Below are 15992 nucleotides of genomic sequence, written 5' to 3' on the forward strand. Positions count from 1 at the left end.
CGCCCAGGTCCGGACCATTCCAGACTGTTCCAGAGGCCTTTAGAATGGCCTCTGGACCGGTCCGAGCCCATCCCTAGTAAGCCATTTTTTGGTCAATAGCCCCTTCACACTTCAAAGAAAAACATCGGGGGGGGGGGTTCAAAAGCTGCTGAAAATACAGGATGTTTTTAAAAAGCCGGACATACTTGGGGTTAAGACAGAATGCGCAGCCTCGATTCGGGGGGAAACAGAGTCATGTCTGTACTGGTCTCTGATAGCCTTCAGGGACTTGGGGGTAAATACAGGTAATATGTGGACTGGCACACTCCAATCTAGAGTGGATTCAAAATAAAAGCCCTGTCTGTAAAGCCTCCAGGAACAGTCTCTATGTTTCTCATAAAGGAAGGGAGAATGTCAGTCTCTTTCAGTCCTCTTTAAGATGACTGGCTGGATCACTCCCTAACAGCAGATCTGCTTGGACGTTGCCAACTGGGTCAAGCCCAGCCCAAGTGGCCTGGTGCCTGAGACAACATGGTGAGCTGCCATCTCACCCTGCAGTGTATGGAGTGCACTATGCACCAATATCTCCCCCCACCACCGTCACTGTCCATCAACCCACTGCCAATTAAGTATTGCTGGTCAGAAAGCATTTTCTGTGCCCAGATCTCTGAGCCTATTAGTTCCTCTTTCTTGTGTTTTCCCTACCTCTATTTTCTGAGGGAGAAGACATAAGGCAAATAGGAAAAGACATACAAGATGCCTTTCTTCTCTTCTTTCTCTCTTTCTTCTCCCTCAGTTCTTGGTTCAGTTCCTCCTTCTGGTCACCTCCTCCTGGTCACCAACCAACTTTTCATCATCTGGCTCATTCTATGCCTCCTCTCACTTGCCTCACCTCTAATGTAAGGGGACAACGTATGCACCTATTTTTTTCAGTAGGCATTTCATATGCACCTATTCTTTCATGTACAACTCCTCCTGCCTCTTTATGCAGCATTCCAAAACTGCCCCAAGTATTGGGGGGGGGGCCTTCAGGGGCCAAGCAGGATTGGAATGGTACAAAAAGTGAAGATGAGTCCCTGCCCTCCCATTTTCTCCCTCGTTCAATTATAGCTAAGTCTCTGGCAGGAGGGTAAGTATTGGTTACTATCATGAACAATATCCAATCAATATCCATGACACCAGAATGTACACAGATTTATTGAAGCAGCATTGGTCATGCGTCTAGAGTCTTGTTTCAGCTTTTCCAGGATATAGTTTGAACCCCCATGAAAACCTTGGAAGTAGTTTGTCCATAGACCACAGTGGGATGCAAAAAATGATCATGGGTCTCATACACAATGACTATTCCCATTTCAAATCTTTGAAAAGGCTACCAACAATGTGAGGTTTTCCATATAGTAGGTATAAATCTTTCCCCATCATAACTTATATATTCATCATTTAAAAATTCCAACTGGTATTTATTAATGATATCTTATGATATCAGAGTTTATAACAGGAAGGGGTCAAATTTAGTGGTCACATCTAGAAAACTATAATGAAAAGAGACAGAACCAAACATTTAAGACATGCAACCTCATAATTCAATGCTTAACAAAGCAAAGAGTTGTTCTGCTGAATGAAGTGCTGATGGCTCAGAGAGAATCCCCACCTACTCACAGAAATGCAGCCAAAGATCAGAGAATGAGAGACAACCAGGAAATAGACAGTCTGGCTCAGTGCTATCTCAGAAAAGCGGAAGAGGCATGCATAAAACACATGGTAGATAGCAATATGAACTGTCAACACAAGGAAGGGGTGAAAAGACAATTTAAAACATCCTGGAAGGAAAATATGTGTTATTCATTCAGGCAGACAAACTATGGGAGAACATTATAGTGAAGGTCAAGCAGGAAAAACAGGACACCTACTGTACCAGGCCTGGGGTATGGAATCCGCCCTTCATATTGAACCCAACGGTGATCCACACTCTCCTTATGTGCATAATGTCCATTGAAAACCGCTCTAATATCTGCCATACTGTACACACAAACAGCAGAGCCTTTGAAAACAGAGCTGGAAGAAGAATAGTTTGTCTTGAAGAACAGGCCTGACAATTCCCATCACAGATTTCAATGACAGTCTTACCAGAGGGAAGCATGTACAGTCTTCTGATTTGTTTTTTTAAAAAACTAGGACCAGAGGAGTGACTGCCTGGATTAACTCTTTCCCTTCCTGCCGGTTTTGCATCCAAAAAAGCTGAATACTTGTAATACTGAATGGAGTTTCTCTATCTGACTGTGAGCTGTACAGGGTGGAATCATGTCTGGCTTCTGGAATCTAGTCTGGCTTCTGTTAATCATGGAACTCCGCAAAGCAGAGAAAATGCTCTGGGATTCTGCACCTGGATGCATAAATTCTGTGCCTACTCCCTCTTTCCAGCTATTGTTGCTTTGTGATTACCTATTGCTTTGAGACTACCTGGCAACCTGGAGCAGATCTGGCTATGCACTGGTGATATGGGATGGAGTTATGGCTACAGAATGTGGCCTAAAACTTTAGTTTAAAATTGTTTTATGAGGACTCCTGGATTTCTCAAGAGCTTTTCAATGAGAAGATTAATAATGGTGGGCAAACTTGCCTGAAAGACAGCTTGTCCACTATTACTGACTTTTCTCCCTGCAATACCCCACAGGGGGCTCCTGAGAGTGTACCAGCTCACTCTCCTGCAAACAAGCCAAAAGTGAAATTAAACAGAGTAGCAAAAATCTTCTATTACTGTATCCAAAAACTTCCCCAAAATTCTCTACAGCCTGCAGGGAATCTGCATCAGTCACACATGGGTTCTCACAAACCAGTGACACTGAAGCTTAATTAAAGTAGAGAATTAAAAAACCACTCATTTAAACCAGCTGATGGCTTGAAATATTGTTCATAACAGTAAAGGCTTTGCTGAGGAGACTTTTGTTTAAATCTTAGAGAGCAGAGATATTCTCTGTCAACATAAGAAGCTGCCTTATTCCAAGTCAGACCCTTGGTCCATCTAGCTCAGTCCTGTCTACATTGATAGGCAGTGACTCTCCAAGGTTTCAGGTAGGAGTCTCTCCTAGCTATACCTGGAGATGCATGGAATTAAACCTGGGACCTTCTGCATGCAAGCATGAAGATGGTCTTCCACTGCACTATTGCCTTATCCCTGAGGGGAATATCTTACAATGCTCACACGCAGTGTCCCATCCAAAACCAAATCAAGGTGGGCCTTGCTTAGCAAAGGGGAAAATTTGTGCTTGCTACCACAAGATTAGCTCTCCTCCCTAAGAGCTGGTTTGGAGTAGTGGATGCAGCATTGCGCCTAGATGCTGGGCATATATTGTATTTGCATCTTGCCCTTCCTCCAAAGAGCTGAGAATTTTAGCGCTCTCTCTCTCTCTCTCTCTCTCTCTCTCTCTCACACACACACACACACACACACACACACACCTGTGAGGTAAGTTAGACTGAGAAAATGTGACTGCATTGAGGATCATAGCTGGGGAATGGATCTGGACTTTAATCTAACATTCCTAAACTCAATGCTGTAGTCAAATGGCTCTCACTAGGAAGCACTGAGCAATTCACTGTTTATCTGTGAATTGTGTTCTCCTACTTTGAGTTGCAAACATGTAAAATGGTATGTAAAATGGTTTTACATGTAAAACATGTAAAATGGTACAAGAGCCCCTGGTGGCGCAGTGGTAAAACTGCTGCCCTGTAACCAGAAGGTTACAAGTTCGATCCTGACCAGGGGCTCAAGGTTGACTCAGCCTTCCATCCTTCCGAAGTCGGTAAAATGAGTACCCAGAATGTTGGGGGCAATATGCTAAATCATTGTAAACCGCTTAGAGAGCTTCCAGCTATAGAGCGGTATATAAATGTAAGTGCTATTGCTATTGCTATTTACTGTAATCCAATCTACGTCTTAATATTGCAGCATGATCTGGCTAGGGTTACTTGGGAAGTTCCACTTTAGGTTTCTGCATAGATGATGCATAGATGATGATGCATTGCGCATAGATGAGCATGATCTGGCTAGGGTTACTTGGGAAGTTCCACTTTAGGTTTGTGCATAGATTTTTGACTCAAAACCTAAAATGTACCTGGTAGTAGTGAAGACACCATGGACCATAGGATTTATTTCATCCCTTGTTGGAAGCAAGAATATATCCTCTGTAATAAATAGCAGGATGTTTAAATTGACTATACATATTATTTATCATATCTTTTTCTATATTTGTAAACTTGATCACATTAAAAAATAAATTTGTAGCTGTCACATTTTAGCATGCACTTGGTTGCTTGTTCAAACTCCTCTGTTTCATCATCTGCAATTGCTAATACATCTTACTGAAGGTCTCCCACTGGCCCCCACAAACCTACAGCTGGAAATCATGTACATGTGATAGGCTTGTGTATATGCAACTCACCCGACATATAACGTGTAGGGTGAGTCCATCTTATTTATTTATTATTTCTCTGTGTAAACCACCCTGAGCCATTTTTGGAAGGGCAGTATAGAAATCGAATGAATGAATGAATGAATGTGTGATAAAGTAATGCACAAATATGAAGTGGTACTGCTCAGATGCAAATTTACCAGCTCAGTAAGAATTAGACTTTAAACACTTGTAATAAACCAACATATCCAGTTCACGGTGTAGCTTACTTTTCTACATGACTAATGCAGATACTAAGACAACGTGTACATGCATCTGTAGTAGGGGTGTGCAATTCGGGTTTTCGGGTGATTCGGCTCGGACCCGAACCGAATCACCCTGTTCTGTTTTGTGCCCGAATCTGGGTCACCCGAATCACCCTTGATTTGGTTCGGATTCGGATTTAATCCAAATCCGAATCTGAATCGATTCGGGGGGGTAAAAAGGGGCCCTGGGGCAAAATTTTGGGGTGGGGTGGTAGTGCCCAATGGGTAGAGTCTACCACCCCAATTTCAGGGGGATTGGGAAATATCCTGATTTTTGGTGAATTTTTAAAGTTTTAGTGACTTTGGGGCAGTTCGGGGGCATAGCATGGGATCTGGGCAAAAGGAGTGGGGTGGGGTGGTAGTGCCTAATGGGTGCAGGCTACCACCCCAATTTCAGGGGGATTGGGCAAAGGGCTGGTTTTTGGTAAATTTCTGAAAATTTCATGTCTTTGGGGCAGATTGGGGCATATTGGGGCAGAAAGTGGGGCCTGGGGCAGAATAGTGGGGTGGGGTGGTAGTGCCTAATGGGTGGAGGCTACCACCCCAATTTCAGGGGGTTTGGACAAAGGGGTGACTTTTTGAGAATTTTTGAAGTTTTAGTGACTTTGGGGCAGTTTGGGGGCAGAAAGTGGATCTGCCCCAAAATAGTGGGGTGGGGTGGTAGTGCCTAATGGGTGGAGGCTACCACCCCAATTTCAGGGGGTTTGGACAAAGGGGTGACTTTTTGAGAATTTTTGAAGTTTTAGTGACTTTGGGGCAGTTTGGGGGCAGAAAGTGGATCTGCCCCAAAATAGTGGGGTGCGGTGGTAGTGCCTAATGGGTGGAGGCTACCACCCCAATTTCAGGGGGATTGGGCAGAGGGATGATATTTTGAGAATTTTTGAAGTTTGGGTGTCTTTGGGGCAGATTGGGGGCAGAAAGTGGATCTGCCCCAAAGGAGTGGGGTGGGCTGGTAGATAGTGTCTAATGGGTGGAGGCTACCACCCATCCCCAATTTAAGAGTGATTGGGCAGGGGGTGAATTTTGGTGAATTTATTTTTATGAGGTTTGTCTTCATAAGGTGAAGTGTGCTAAATTGATTACTTCCTCATATTATTCATAGTAAAGGAAAGTGTGAAAAAGTGAAAGTGGGGTCATGAGAGTTGTTTAATTGAAAAAAATCTCATTTGCTATGATACAATGAGAATTCACACCTCAGAAAAAACTTCTGACAAATATGTCATGACAAAGAAGCACACTGGCAGAAATCTTTGCCTATACGGTAATTGGACTGATGTGGGTTCAGTTGCAGAGAGGTCACTCACCATGTCTGTATAGGAACATGCAAGTGAGGTCTAAGTAGCAACATACAGGAACCAAAATATAGAGGTCATTCACACAATCAAAAATCGTGTTCTACCTGAATTTGGGATAGGGATGCCGATGGGGTGGGGATCAGTTCCTTTAAAAACCAGGTAAGCAGGTCCTTACCTGTTCTTCCATCACCCCACAATTTTTTCTGGGCATGGCACCCAATTTCCAAAAGGCCGTGCACATCTGCAGCACTGCTCCTAGCAGCCTGAGCACAGAGTTGGTATGCACAGTCTGATGGGAGCAGCGCTGCAGCACTGTGCGGCCTTTTGAAAAGTGACCAGTGCACTTGGAAAAGTGATGGGATGGCGGAGGAGCAGGTAAGGACCTGCTTACCTTGTTTTTAAAGGAACTGATCCCCACCCTGCCAAACCAGTTCAGATTGGTGTGCCTGAGATGGTTTGGTGCTTTCTCTAAGGAGGTGACAAACCAGATCCAGCACATACCTAGTTTGGGAGCTGTGTATGCTCCCAGTTTTTGGTTGTGTGGAAGCAAGGTAGGAGAAAAACCTGGGTAGAAGTGCTTGTGTGGAAGCAAGGTAGGAGGAAAAGCTACCCAGGTTTTCCTCCTTCCTTGCTTCCACACAACCAAAAATTGGGAGCACACACAGTTCCCAAACCTGGGGAGAACACAGTTTTTGATTGTGAGAATGACTCCATCTTCTGTTAAAGACAACAAATTTTGTGATGGCAGAACCAAACTTGTATATAGGACCAGGCATGTACAAAAAAACTTAAAGCTTTAATTTAGTAATCTCTAAGGGTATTTTAAGAAAGTAAGTCTGTTTATGAAATGCCCATTTTGAGATTGGAACTTACACGCTGTACTCTAAACATTAGAGGGTTACCAGATTACCCCTTGTTTTGTATTCATCACTTCCCCCCTCTTTTAGAGTACCTGTGTGATTATTATTTCTTTAAAATACCTGAGGCCAGTTACTCTCGGAGACAGGTAGCAGCTAGTACCAAATACTTTTGAATGCATGCAATTGGGTTCATAGACTCTACATGCAGATTATTTTATTTTATTTTATTTTTAAAAATGTAACTTACGTAGCTCATCAAAATGTGTATCTGCTCCTTCAGGACCAGGTATTGAGCATACCAGCCTTGCTTTCAGGAATGTTGTCCATTTGTTTATTAGGCTACGTTGACCTCCCATATCATTCTAATGAAAACAAAAACAGTTTACTTAATTTCTGTTGAACATAAGGAAGACTAATCTTTTTCAAATAAATTGAAATAGCTGAATATGAAATCTTTTCAAACCAGCATTCTTGTATGTAAGAACCAAAAAAATCCAATTTGATTGACTGATTGAAACAAAAAACAAAAAACTGTAAAAAGAAAGAGACAACATATTTTTCATATAGCAATTTTAAACAGATTTACCAACCACTCATGGTGAGAAGCTGGGATTATAACCATCCATTCTGCCTACTGGAAGTATCTGTTCACCCTTGGGCCTACTTCCCTATGTGGGCCTCTTGTTTGCATAGGGCTACACACAAAACAAACCAATGCATATTAGGGGTGTGCATTTTGGAATTTTCTCATTTCAATTTGTATCCGAATTGCAACACTCTGTTTTGTTTTGTACCTGAATTTTCTGAATTTGAATCACCTGTTTCGTTTTGTAGCTGAATTTTCAGAATCCAAATCCGAATTGATTTGGATTTATAAAAGAGTGGGTTGGGGTGGTAGTGTCCAATGGGTGGAAGCTACCACCCAAATTTCAAATGAATTAGGCAAGGGCTGATTTTTTGTGAACTTTTAAAGTTTACACATCTCAAAGAATTTTCCCATAGGGAATAATGGGGATTCCAGCAAATGTATCACTTCACATTGAGGGGAAAGGGGTGGCCCAGAGTGGAGTGTGGTGGGTGGTAGTGCCAAATGGGGGCAAGGAAGCTACCAGAATTATTTCAAAGGAATTGGGCAAAGGGCTGATTTTTTGTGATTTGTTGAAGTTTACGTGTCTTTAAGATTTCTCCCATAGGGAATAATGGAGGTTTCAGCAGCCCCATAATTCCACTTGGGGGGCACTGAGGTTGCCCAGAGTGAGTGGTTGTGAAGTGCACATAGGGAGCCAACCACCTCCATACTCACAAGCCCGTGGGGTACTGGGTTTTGTTGTTTCTGAGGTGTTCAGTGTAGATTCTCTGGTAGCATATGAGATTTTCAGTGAAAAACAAGAATCCACTCTCATATGCTACCAGGGAATCTACACCACAGAAACAACAGAACCCATCACCCATGGGTTAGCAACCCATGGGGGTGGTTGGTACCTTGTGTGTACTACACCACCACTCGCTCTGGGCCACCCCAGGGTCCCCCAAGTGGAATTGTGGGGCTGCTGAAACCTCCATTATTCCCCACGAGGAAAAACGTTAAAGACGCGTAAATTTTAACAAATCACAAATTATCAGCCCTTTGCTCAATTCCTTTGGAATTTGGGTGGTGGCAGACTGGCAGGCACCCATTGGGGCACTACCACCCAACCCACTCTTCTGCCCCTGAATCCATTCCCAGGCTGACATGCAGTAGCCATAGCAGGCTGGGCTCAGGCTGGCAACAAGGCAGGCATAGGCAATGGCATAGCATCATGGCAACTTGAGGAATGAAATGCTGCAAACTAGCTCTCTCTCTCTCTCCCTCCCCTCTCTTCAATGAGGCAGAAAGGCAGAATGGTGACTACTAACTTGTTGAATGAATTGAAAACCTCTCCTTGAACTCCTCCCAGCCCTTGTCCCTTCTTCGACCCTTCCCCTGGCCAATGTGGGGTCAAAGAGTGGCAAGAAACAAAAGAGCCAATGGGAAACAAGGACGGAATTGTCAGCAGGTCAGCCCATGCTTTAGGTCACCGATTGGAAGGCTGGAAGGGCGGGAAATTCAAAGAGATGTCAAACACAAAATGGAGACTGACTCAGAGATCACCACAAAATGGAGGTTCGAAACAACAAAACAACTGTTTTGTAGCCGAAACAGGGACGTTTTGTTTTGTATACAAAACTGTTGGATCTGGAAAATGGGCGTTTTGTTTTGTCTACAAAACACCCGAAACGGGCTGTTTGGGGTACAAAACATTTTGTATCCAAAACGTTTCACACATCCCTAATGCATATAGGTTAAACCCATGCAACTGATCTCCCTCATAAAATCTGAGAGAATAACATGTACTTTGGTTGAATGGGTATTGAATATTTCCATGTGTAGGCTTCATGCTATTGAGATCACAGTCCCAAGTTCCAATCATTCAACTTAGAAGGAAAAGACTGAGTGACCAATGGTCACTGTTCATTTTAAGTATTTGTAATCCATCTCACAGGGGATAACCCCCATAGAGGCCACCCTGAGCTCCTTTTCCATTGACTCCTACTCCTGTTCCTTTAGTTCCAGGTAGAGACACACAGGTTTCCATCAGTGTTCCCTCCAAGGTGCACACACATGCTTGCACTCACAAGTTTTTTTGTTGTCCACTCAGTCAATTTTAGATCCCGCTCAGGTGGAATCAGGAAAGCTCCACTCTGAATGCATGTGCGCACACACTGCCTTGATACTCCCACCCAGAACAAAACTCATTCCACACAGGGATGAAAAAATTAGAGGGACCACTGATTGAGATGCCCACATATAGCCTTTCAAGGCCTAGTGGCAGGATGCTAGATGAATGGCCACAATTCAGGTCCCCATCTGAGCAGCTGATAGGCCTGCTCTAATTAACTTATTTCTTTCACTTTCAATCCACTTCCTCACAGTATCATAGGGACAGAAATTTATGAGGCTGTAGGGTCCCCCATTCCAGACACAAAGAGAGTATTATCAGGATTCTGTCCCTGATTCAAGTCAGAGCTGAGCATCTAAGAACGGGGAAAGATGATCTAGAACCAAGAAAGAAGGAAAAAAGAAAAAAAAAAGAAAAAGGAAACAACAAGGAGTAGCATCAAGGGAGAAAAGTAGCATTGTGACACACAAATGAGGATAGCTGGTGGAGGGAGTGGTGGTGGTGTCAAATCCTACATCTTGTACCAGGAAGCAAATTTCTATGGAAAATCAACTGATCTGGCAAACTTTTGAATTCTATGCAGGATCTGACTGGCTCTTGTCTAGACCTTGGGGTATACAGATCCTGTGCTCAGGCCAATCTGTGAGAGTTAAGGAACAAAGTAAGTGAGAACTTACACATCCACCATCTTGAATTGGGGTAGATGACATAATCACAAACTATGCCACTGAGGTGTCCCCGTTCAGGTGTTCAACCAAGGAATGCTGTACATGGTTACAAGTCAAAAGTGCCAAAAGGAGGTTGGAAGTCTCCCCCCACTCCTGTCACGCCAATCAGCTCCCTCCTGTTGCTACTCACAGAAATGGCAGCTTTTGTGGGAAGAGGGAAGCACCATAACCGTGATCACAGGCAATTCCAAAAACTGCAGCCTGGGACTATCCAGGCTGCCAATCACAGAAGCGCCTGCCATTACAGTTACCTCTTCACACAAACGCGGCTGCTTCCATGAATAGTGAAAGGAGGGAGCTGACTGTCATTCCAGGACAGGTATTCTGATCCCCTTTCAGCACTTGTAACAGTACAGTGTTCCTTGTTTGAATCTCTGAAGAGGGCTCAGGTTGATTGTTTGCCCTGCAGCATCTGAATTCCACCCCAATTCAATATTATGGAGCAACTTCAATCCATTACATAGAATGGTGGAAGATGGGTAGTTTCTTGATGCTTGGATTAGATCAATAAAATGATCAAATATTTCCCAGATTTTTTTCAGTATGGTGCGAGGAACTAGAAGACCTCAAAGATCCCTAGTCTCTAGTTAAGGAAAAACTTAATGCTTAAACAATAAAGTGAAAGATAAATTACTGGGGCCATTCACACGATTAGCAAAAATCGGGCTAGGAGAGCCTAGCCCAATTTTTGCTATACGTGAGAACCACCAGGCTCGACTATGAGCCCGGTGGTTCCAGAGTGGGTAACCCGCTCAGGAACCCCTGGTAAAAAACCAGGTTTGCAGAGCGAGTGCTCCGCAAACCTGGTTTTTAGAATCGTGAGTAGCCGCGGTGTGGCTTTGCACTGCGCCTACTCACGAGTAGACCCCTGGCCAGGAGGCTTAAAAGCAGCCTCCCGGCTCGGGGGTCTCCCCAGTATGCCCTGCGCACTCTTGCAGGGCATATTGGGGCTTGCGGGGGCCGTGTGTCCCCCGAGCTCCCCAGCCCCCGCCAGCTCCATCACGGAGCCAGCAAACATGTGGGCGGCTGATCCGGCCACCCAGGGCTCCCTCCTCGCTCACCCTGCAGAACCAGGCCTCACGGATCGTGAGACCTGGCTCACTGTCTGTCAGGCAAGACCAAAAAAGGCTTATGATCTTAAAACCATTTTGCAGTAAACTGATTTGAGGGCACTTAGTGACTGAACAATAATTATGGCAAAGACATAGAAATCTGGTACTAAAATCAGAGGACAGAGGCAAGGAATGGCATCATTCCATTGATGCAGTTTCACTTGGCTGAATTTTGTCAATGTGTCTTCTGATGGTGTTTCTGCTTTTAAAACAGTAGTTTTTATTCTTTTGCAGCTACTCTTTTAAACATCTATTTTCTTTTTTTGTTGACTTGCTTGCAGGATCTGTCACCTCCACACTTAGTTTTCCAAAGCAGTCAGATCCACATCTCCTTAAGAGATTTATCACAAGGCTGTCAAAACTATTAACTTCAAGTCAAACAAATCCTGTATATTGTGTGGGTCTTTTTATTTCCCCAAAGTACCAGATCACTTCTTTTGGCAGTGCAATCAAACACACTATGCAAGGCAAACAAAAGAAGCATACTTCAAGGACAGAATTCCTCCCCCCCTCAGCTAAAAAATAGTAAAGACTGTTTTTGAAGCTATGGATATACAGAACCCCCCTGAGAAATGTCACTAGACTTATTGAAACTAGTTTTCCTTTCCTTGAAAGTCCTCTGGTATTTCTTACTCCAATGAGATCTTCTATATTCACTTAGAAATTCTGTGGCAACTATAGTTCCAGATCCTACCAAGTTTTCCTACTGTGTGCAGGATTTCTTCACCACCTCTAGGCTACCAATAGGACATTCAGCGGGCAGTGAAAGTCACATGATACCCCCAACACAGCCAACTAATCTAGTTAATTAATGCTTTCTGTAGATCCGGGGTCGGGAAATTTATAGGCCCATAAAATGCTTTATTTAAAAACAAACAAAGCCCTCCTTGAATCCCCTCAGCTCTTTCACAAAACTTTCAAGTTTGTCTTGATATTTTGCTTCTAGATTACGCAAAACCTTTCCAGTGGTGGGGAAAATGTTTAGCTTGCTCGGATAGAGAGTATTTTGGAGCCAGGGCAGATTAACTTGTTGGTTTGGTTAATTATACTATAGTTTTAACCATGATTGCTATAGTATGCTCTATTTTTAACAACAGTTTTAAAATGTATTGTATTCTTTTAATATTGAAAGTTGTTGCAGGATGGGTCTCCCCTGCTAACTAGGGGTGTGCAATTCGGGTTTTCGGTGATTCAGTTCGGGACCCGAACCAAATCACCCCCGATCTGTTCTGTGCCCAAATCTGGGCCACCCGAATCACCCCTGATTCGGTTTGGATTCGGATTAAACCCAAATCCAAATTGATTCGGGAAGGAAAAATGGGTCCCAAGGGCAAAATAGTGGGGTGGGGTGGTAGTGCCCAATGGTTGGAGGCTACCACCCAAATTTCAGGGGAACTGGGCAAAGGGCTTATTTTGGGGAAATTTTTGAAGTTTCAGTGTCTTTGGGGCAGTTCGGGGGCACAGAGTGGGATCTGGGCAAAAAGAGTGGGGTGGGGTGGTAGTGACTAATGGGTGAAGGCTACCACCCCAATTTCAGAGTGATTGGGCAGAGGGCTGATTTTTGGGGAATTGTTGAAGTTTACACGTCTGTAAGGTTTTCCCCCATAGAGAAGCATTGAGGTGTCAGCAAATGGATAGCTTCACGCGGGGGGCAAAGGGGTGGCCTAGAGCAGTGTGGGGTTGGTGGTAGTGCCAGGTAGGGTCAAGGAAGCTACCTGAATTTTTTCAAAGGATTTGGGCAGAGGGCTGATTTTTGGGGAATTGTTAAAGTTTACGCGTCTTTAAGGTTTTTCCCCATAGAGAAGCACTGAGGTGTCGGCAGCCCCATATGTGCACTTGGGGGGTGCTGGGGTGGCCCAGAGCGAGTGGTCACAGATCGTTCTGTGCACATCCCTACTGCTAACTTGGCAAAAAGGCACCTTTTAATGTGGTGATTCTCTTTATTTAGCAGGGGGAGAATAACTGGCCCTACCTACCCCCAGCACAGTACCTCCAGTGACTGTTGCTGGTGTCTAGTTCATGTTTCTTTTTAGATTGTGAGCCCTTTGGGGACAGGGATCCATCTTATTTATTTATTATTTCTCTGTGTAAACCGCTCTGAGCTGTTTTTGGAAGGGTGGTATAGAAAGCAAATGAATTAAAAAAAAAATGAAATAAAAAAAATGGGGTCTGAGTATTTGTGGAGTGCATAAAAGCAAACATACCTACAATCACTGTAACTTCTCACAAGACATGTGGGCATTTCTCTTTTTGAACGCCACTGTCCTTATCACGTAAAGAAGTAAATATGCAAATGTGTTGGGGTACCTATAGGGATTTGTTACATTTTCAGGAAAAGGATTGTAAGTTAAAAAGCTTAACTGAAATACAAGATTCGGTTAGAGATTGGTTTCAATACCATCAGCTAAATGAGATGTATAAGAAAGATCTTAAAGTCGGATTTGAGGACCAGACTTCAAATTTTGAGAAGGAATTATGTCAAAATGATGAAAAATTAGTTTCTAAAATGTATAAACTGTTGCTTTTGGAGGAGACAAGAGAGGAAGTGGTTAAAACGACTATGATAAAGTGGGCTCAAGATGTGGGGCGTAATATAGAAATGGCAGCCTGGGAAAAGTTATGGAAAAATGATTTAAAATTTACTGCATGTTATGCTATAAAAGAAAACTATTATAAAATGATGTATAGATGGTATCTGACACCAAAAAAATTGGCATTAATGTATAAAAATGTTTCAAACAAATGCTGGAAGTGTGGACGCTTTGAAGGCACATTTTTTCATATGTGGTTGACATTTCCTAAGAAGCCAGAATCCTTCCTGCTGGGAGTAACACAAGGTGCAATTTCTACAACTAATTTAACATTTTTTATGTATGCCTCTAAGGCGGCTAGAATTATATATGCACAGAAATGGAAGACCAGTGAACTGCCTTCAAAAGAAGACTGGCTGATAAAAATTTTGGAATATGTGGAGATGGCAAAACTCACAGCACTATTAAGAGATCAAAACTTGGAATGTTTTAAAGAAGATTGGAAACCATTCTTGTTGTATCTAAAGAATTACTTTCCTACTATGGACTTGACAGCAGGGTTTGAAATTTAGTAAAAATCGCAGGTTGGTTAAATTAATTATGTTTGTAAGGGCTTGAATTTATGTCTTGAATTATTATTATAGCAAGGGTAAATTTTATAGTTGATGATTCACGAAGAAATGTGAGTGGGAAGTCCACCTTTTTTGTACGTATTTGTAATGAATGATAATATTACTATCGTTAAAATTAATAAAAATTGAATTTGGGGAAAAAAATGAACGCCACTGTCCTTATTTCTGGACCTACCAGATAGGCATTTATTCCAAAAGGGTTGCTGTGCTAGTTTCTTGCAGGAAAAGCAAGAAAGAGTTGTGTGGCACCTTCGATAAGGAGAACCTCAGTATTTGCGGGAGTTCTGTTCTCTGTAATTACTGTGGATATGGAAACCGTGAATACTGGGTCATTGGGGCAATGGGATCAAGGGCATTAGGTTTCTGGAGGCCTGAAAATTGGCAAAAAATGCCCCTCAAAGTTTAAAAGGGCAAAATAAAGTGCCTTATTGGGCTCTGTAGGCCTCTAGCTATCCAGCAATGCCTCCCCAAAGTCCATTTTCCACAATGTTTCACGGAACTTTTAGACTTTATGAGCCACAAAATGGCCGTTTCACAAAATAGCAAATGGAAAACATCTCTGTGGTCATTTCTGGCTGCCTCTGACTTGCGTATATGTGGAATTAACCCCTCTCAGGGTGGGTTTTTTGTGTATGCCAAGGTCAGGTGTCAATTACTGTCAGTTGTCAATCACTGACCATGAATACGCGAAACTGTGCGTGTTGAGTCTGCTAATTCTCCTGTATTGTGATAAATATCAGCTGAAGGAGACTCTTGCCAATGAAAGCTCTTGCCAAAATCAGGGTTGATGCAAGCTTATTTTTGCTGCTTTAAAGAAACAAAAATCCACCTCCTAGTTTCTGATGATATCTTGAGCAGCAATAGTGCTAAATAATGTTCCGGTTGACTGGAACACTATTTTCATTTCTAATGCCAGTCATTTCTTTGCATTTCCCCATGCAACTGTATTTATATCCCGGGCAGCTGATTTATAACCAAGAGCTGATCAGAAGGCTCTTGGTTCAGGGACAGTGTTAGGGATTAGCATCACTGGGCAGCTGTCAAGGGAACAGGGCTTTCTGGGAGACCCACTGCTAATCCCCAAGATAACTCCTGTGCCCAAAGGCTTCATATGGTGGTGTCTGTATTCTTGTGGCCCAGTGCAGTAGGATTGGTCCCATAGTCAACAATTTGCTACAGGTCCCCTGAAACCTGCAGCAGCTTGCTCTCAATCTCATCCCTTTGAAAGCACGTGAGATACCACCCAGTCAATGAAATGCTAAACTACTGCTGTGCATCTTTCCCCAAGAGAAGCAAGGCTTCTCCATCCAAAGGATGAGAGGAGAGCTGGTCTTGTGGTAGCAAGCATGACTTGTCCCCATAGCTAAGCAGGGTCTGCCCTGGTTGCATCTGAATGGGAGACTTGATGTGTTAGCACTGCAAGATATTCTCCTCAGGGG

At 43.2% G+C, this 15992-nt stretch overlaps 1 protein-coding gene across 7 annotated transcripts in view; it reads right to left on the bottom strand.

Moving 5' to 3' along the window:
* Nucleotides 1–15992, bottom strand: part of SEMA3D (semaphorin 3D) — a 413180-nt gene that overhangs the window by 147241 nt on the left and 249947 nt on the right. For all 7 annotated transcript variants that reach the window (XM_053254951.1, XM_053254948.1, XM_053254950.1 and 4 more), the window contains exons 9-11: nt 7099–7213; nt 4095–4164; nt 1890–2034 (exon numbers count right to left, since the gene is read on the bottom strand). In XM_053254951.1, coding sequence (XP_053110926.1) covers nt 1890–2034; nt 4095–4164; nt 7099–7213 — 330 coding nt within the window. The remainder of the gene's footprint in view (nt 1–1889; nt 2035–4094; nt 4165–7098; nt 7214–15992) is intronic.

This window comes from Hemicordylus capensis, chromosome 5 (genome assembly GCF_027244095.1).
Source record: "Hemicordylus capensis ecotype Gifberg chromosome 5, rHemCap1.1.pri, whole genome shotgun sequence".
NCBI lineage: Eukaryota > Metazoa > Chordata > Lepidosauria > Squamata > Cordylidae > Hemicordylus > Hemicordylus capensis.